The sequence below is a fragment of the Primulina eburnea genome, chromosome 11 (genome assembly GCF_022965805.1).
Source record: "Primulina eburnea isolate SZY01 chromosome 11, ASM2296580v1, whole genome shotgun sequence".
Lineage (NCBI taxonomy): Eukaryota > Viridiplantae > Streptophyta > Magnoliopsida > Lamiales > Gesneriaceae > Primulina > Primulina eburnea.
This window is the reverse complement of record NC_133111.1, coordinates 9,241,267-9,247,522: the sequence shown is the minus strand read 5'-3', so window position 1 is coordinate 9,247,522 and position 6,256 is coordinate 9,241,267. Positions and strand designations below refer to the sequence as shown.

Below are 6,256 nucleotides of genomic sequence, written 5' to 3'. Positions count from 1 at the left end.
TTTCCAAAACACATTTCTTTCTCTGGCCAAAGAATCTTTGCACTATTAACTCATCATATCATATATGATATCTTCATCTGTGGGCAAATTGTGAATCACAGACTATAATGTATTGGCTCCTAAGTATTTCGAAACTACACTTAACCTCGTCACATGATGATTATCAATGTCACTAAATAGATTAAAATTCATGCCAGTACATGAAGCTTCTATGTTGTTTCCAGGTCAAAGGACTAATTGTGTACAACTATAACTGCAGACTATTTCACTCGATAAGTGATAGCCACTTGGATAGTCTAGTCTCAAACTCAAGCGGCATTTATCTTTATTTTAGGTGTCTCATTTGACTAGGAATATGTTTAGAATATACAACACACTTCCTAATGAGTTTCACGATCTTACGTTGAGAAGCATAACTCATGGTACTATTTACATATTAAAAGCTATGCATTTTGCATGAGTACATAGATAAATAAATGTCATATTGGATAAACCGTAAAATATTATTAAAATAAAGATTATTTTTACATAATAATCAATAAAGTTTAAACCACAAGTTGATTTTTAAGATACCTTCTCTAACATCGATGTCTTGACACAACTGATGGGTTTCATCTACGAAGAAGGGTACATCAGGTCATGCACGATTGGGATGATTGCACACTCTTATATAAATTTATTACCAAGTAATTTATGTGAATTATTTCTACAATCGAGATAAAGTTATTGTACTTGTATCGCATTTAGGCGATGACCGAGAAGTTGGAATGTGACATATATAATATTGAAACTTTGAGACCATATAAGAATTGTGGCCACAAATTTTTTAAATATGGTTGCATATCATAAGAGATCTATCATCGCCTTGATTCCCCACTCGAACTACCACATTTAACTTCATTATAAATAGTCTTCAATGGGGATAAAATTCATTATATATTATAACGAAATGCATTTAATTCGATAGTAAGTACAAATATGAGGCATTTATCCGTCACATCAAGCATCCCTATGATGAAATGATTGAACATAGCTTATTCCACCAAACAATATATACATGTATGTATAGCATCTTATTTTTTCTACAACCGTTATTTTTGTTGTACTCTGAGTAAACTCAAAAGATCAAAAGAATAGCTTGCAAATCACGTTAAGTACTTTTGTCACGTTCTGAGTAAACCCACATGATCAATGCAGCACCTTGTAAACCACGCTGAGTCGATAAACCCCCGTGTAGTAGCTCAAAATTGAGATGATAGAGGCAAATATGGATTAAACTCCTGACTTTTTGGTGGTGTGACAACCAAAATTGGGATGACATAAACAGATATGGATTGAACCTCTGGCATTTTGGTAGGGGCTCACTACGCCCTACCATTCAAGCTACCCTTGAGACAATCACAATCCTTTTTTTTTTTTTAGCTGAGTTGGATATGGATCGAAAATTGATAGAATGAATGATTCGAGACATTCAGGAGTGTGATTATAATTTTCAAAAACAAAATTCTAAAATTTAAGATACACATTTTTTTAAAAAAAAATTATACAGAAATTAATGAATTATGCATATATATAATCACCGTAGTTTCTGATCAAATACAAGTCTTAAGGAGCAAATATTGACTTTGAAGTTAGTAAAATCCTTCTGATTTTGCACTGTTTTGGGATACAAAGAAGGATAAATTTTTCCTTTAACCAAATCAATTATCCTAATTACTCTATACAAGTTCAAGCACAAACTGTCACCACTATTCATTAATGCATTGCATCTAACAGTATTTTATTGATTCCCATTGTAATTTGTGGAAGAAGAGGAGTAAGCCAGGGAGCAATTAGATGACACTTGGAGAAGCAACAATTGAGCCGGTGTCACAGACGAGGAAGAAAACGACGAAACCTCGCAATTGTTCGACGATTTACTGGCGGGCTTCTGAGTTTGATCGCCTCCCGTTACTTGCTCGTGCTTGATCTCCTTCAACAACGCAACAACATCTTTCATCGTGGGACGATCCCCTTGACGATTACTCGTGCATAGGAGCGCGATCCCGAGAGCTTGGAGCATTTCTTGTATTTGTGTGTCCGGATGGCCTTGGAGGTTTTGATCAACGAGATCGACTGGGTCCTTTTTATCCCTTAAGTGGTCTCTTATCCATTGAATCAAGTGCTGTCCCTCTCCCAACGAGGGGTCGATCGGTTTTTTCCCGGTTATAATCTCCAACAGCACGACACCGTAACTATATACGTCGCTCTTTTCTGTGATTTTTACCATGGAAGCATGCTCTGCGAAGTTCAAAAGGACACAACTTATCAATCTGACATGGTTGGAAATAAAATTTCTTGGTGAACTCGTTGGGGCATCATATCATAGTAGGGGACAAATATATAAAGACAAATTAATTAGGATAAAGTTGAAGCAATCACATGACTTCACATGCATAAGTCCCCACAATTAGCAAGCATAAGATGGAAACACAATTACATGTAATATCCAAAGAAGTTTCCAACCACATTTTATTATTAAGCAATTATTATAACTGAAATGATCTCTGCTGCCAATTATATGTTCAGTACTATATGAAACTGACAGATTATACTGTGAAAAATAAAATGTATTTCAATAATTCATAAAGTGTAAAATCACAAATAATAAGTGCATGGTTTTTTGAGCAAAATAGGGAACAGTGATAGAGAAATTTACCAGGAGCAAAATATCCATATGATCCAGCTAGTTGGGGATATGCTGCTAACGCAGCATTTTCATCTTCAACAAACCTTGCTAGTCCAAAATCAGCTAAGCATGGCTCATATCTTTCCCCCAAGAGTATGTTTTGTGTCTTCACATCTCGATGTAGGATAGGTGGCCTGCAATCGCAATGCAAGTAGGCCAAGCCCTCGGCAACTCCTAACGCTATCTTGAATCGGATCTCCCATTCGATCTTGTCCCCTTGCCCCTCGTGTAACAAGTCGCCTAATGTACCGTTATGCAAGTAGTCGTAGAACAGAAGTTTGGTCTTCCTGTTGGACGCCCAACCTAGAAGTCTAACTATGTTTCTGTGTCGAATACGAGCTAGTGTCGTGATCTCGGATGAGAATGTGGATGATGAGTACTTCTCGGATGCTCGAAATCTTTTAACTGCGATGATGGTTCCGGACTGGGTTACTGCTCGATATACTATGGCTGATTGACCATGACCAATTAGGTTAATAGATGTTAAAGATTTTACAACGTCGTTGATAGATAAATTGAACTTTTGATACAATGTGACCTCCCACGGACCCTCTAAATCTACATCTTCCCTGTTGTCCAAATCGCACTCGTGGGGCCCGTGACCGCGCATCCTGCCCCCGAGGATGATGTAGAGAGCGGCCAACATCAACAAGCAGGCCGTACAAATCAACACCACCATCGCCACCCTTGCGGACTTCTTGTGCCTGGCAGCCGCACCCTCATTACCCGAGCACTGTTTGTTGCCTGAAAAGCACAAGTCGGGGTTGCCAGCTAGGACGCTGAGTGGCAGCTTGGCGAAAAACTGCGTGTTTGGCAATTGTCCGGAGAAATTGTTGTATGATACATTTAGAACCACAAGATTCTGAAGAGCGGCTAGATAACGTAGGTCCCCGGAGAGTTGGTTGTGAGAAATGTCCAACACTCCAAGCCTGTCCAACTCGGCGAACTCCTTTGGGATCCAACCCGAAAGTCTATTACAGCTCAAATTTAAAGCAATTTCCAATGCAGGAATCTTCCCTAGACTCCCCGGAATATTACCCTCTAACTCATTGCTGCTTAAATCAAGCATCTGAAGCTTAGAACACGAACCTAGTTCACTAGGGATCGAACCAGATAGCCTGTTCTTCCCGAGAATGAGCTTGGTGAGTGAAATCAATGAACCAAGACTTGGATTCAAAGTGCCTTCAATGAGATTATCAGAAACATCAAGAAACTGTAGAGTAACAAGCCGATTCAAATCATCCGGCAAGTTCCCAGTTATCGAATTAGAATGTAAATCAAGAAAAGTGAGATTTTGGCAACCAGATATCTCAACTGGCACAATCCCGGAAAGCCTATTGATTCCAAGATCCAAGAAATTCAAATTCTTCAACCTCCCAATATCCGGGGGCAGATTCCCGCTCAGCATATTGTTACTTCGCTCGGAACCGAATCAGCGAAGAACAATTCCCAATTTCAGGTGGTATAGAACCAGAAAGATTATTTGACAGCAGTAACAACTTGTTTAGATTCGGTAATCCAAAAATACTGCTCGGTACCGGACCTGTCAATCCATTCTGCGACAAGTCAATAGCTTCCAGGTTCTTACAAGAAGATAAAGATGGAGGAATATTCCCCTCCAAACGATTTTGCCATAGAAACAAAATAGTCAAATTTATCAGATTCCCGAATTCTGCAGGAATTGTTCCAGTTACTTGATTGTTATCGAGCTCAATATCAGTCAGAGCTCGGCAATTCCCAAGCCCAACCGGAATCGTGCCGGAAATTTGATTCACGCTCAGCTGCAACTCCTGCAACAGGGTCAAATTCCCAAAAGATTCTGGAATCCCACCGGTTAAAGAATTCATCGAAGCATCAATCACTTGTAATTTATTACAGTTTCCAAGCTCTGGAGGAATTGTGCCGACCAAATTGTTCTGCCACAGCAAGAGATTCTCCAAATTCTGCAGCCTTCCAAGTTTAGTCGGGATCGAGCCGGTGAGTGTGTTTTGATAGAGATAAACATTCCGCAGCGCAGCACAATCACCGAGTTCTGGAGGAATTTGTCCTGAAAGAAGAGCTGTATACACGGCAAGAGTCTGGAGCTCTTTCAGCATGCCAATGGAAGTAGGAAGAAACCCAGAAATGCTGGTTTCAGCCAGGCCTACCAATATTAAATTTGTGCAGTTTCCGATTTCTTGAGGGATAGAACCTCCAAGATTCTTGTTCCCACCAGCTCTAATCACTTCAAGATTCTTCAAATTTCCAATGCTGCCTGGAATCTCCCCGCTGAGCTGATTATCATATATGATCAACTCAACCAGGGCTGTCAGGTTCCCGATTTCGCCTGGAATTGAGCCCGCCAACAGATTTGTGTTGAGATAAAGCTGCTCCAGTTTAGGCAAGTGACAGATAAAACCCGGTATTTCGCCATATATCTTATTGTCACTCAAATCCAGAACCCTCAATTCTTGAAGATTGCTGATTCCCTCAGGGATCGAACCGGTTAGATTCGTCCCCGACAGGACAAGTTTAGCTAAAGAGTACTCCAAAGAAGTGAAATTATCAGGAACATTTCCATGCAAGTCAATGTACCTCAAGTTTATCTCCACAACTTCATTCTTGAAGTTGCAGGTTACACCAGACCATCGACATGGAGTTTCATCTGTCGAATCCCAATCACTCAACGCCTCCGCCGATGCATTAAAGCTTCTCTTCCAATAAAGAAGAGATTCACCCTGTGGATTGATTGCCAAAGATGGCGAAAAATAGAAGAATGAGAGAAAAGAAGAGAAGAAAAAGAAGAGAAGGCGGGGCCGCCATGGACGAACAGGCATTACAGATAAACAAAACTATGCTGCCACGCACAGATTACTCGAAGCAGTATTGGGAGGAACACGAGATCATGTTTTGTGGGCTATATGATTTTAGTTAATAAAGGTGGTTTAATTATAGGGGATATAATATTATTAAGAAAGCCAGAATCTCAGGATCCAAGAACAACAGCTAGGCCACAATGTTTGCGCAGCGAGATGGAATTTTGGGAGCGCTTTTTTCTTGGATTTGTTGAAATGGAGGTTTTATGTTATGTTGGAAGAGAAATGGCTGTTTCTGTGTTTGTTTTATAAAGAAAATGATGGGGAGAAATGTAATGTGATATTCTGAGTAGCCACTTCGATTTTTTAAAATATATATTAGTAATTTTTATTTTTATTCAAGTTATTTATTTATTTATTTTTAAAGAATATCTTCATGTTGTGTTTTACGTGTACGAATCATTGTTCGTTTACATATAATATCAAGTAGTTTTTGTCTAAAAAAGTTTACAAAATATGTAAAATTTAAATTTTAGATATACAATTTTTTCTTTAAAAAAATTGATAGTTAATCAACATAATTATCTAAGTAAAATTTGTTATTTTAAATTTTATTATTTTTATAATAATCTTTTGGATTTTTAAAATTTTGTCACTGAACCATGACATTCTAAACTATTGGTCGATTACTATATAATGATGATCATATAAATATGAAAGGATATAATTTGCA

The 6,256-nt window shown here is 38.5% G+C and overlaps 1 protein-coding gene across 1 annotated transcript; it reads right to left on the bottom strand.

The window, feature by feature from the left end:
• Window positions 1–1,559: 1,559 nt before the first annotated feature.
• On the bottom strand, window positions 1,560–5,872 carry LOC140805073 (uncharacterized). The gene is given in 3 exon segments (XM_073161256.1): window positions 1,560–2,280; window positions 2,699–4,145; window positions 4,147–5,872. Coding segments are annotated over 3 exon segments (3,345 nt in total). The 5' UTR covers window positions 5,545–5,872; the 3' UTR covers window positions 1,560–1,780.
• Window positions 5,873–6,256: the final 384 nt, after the last annotated feature.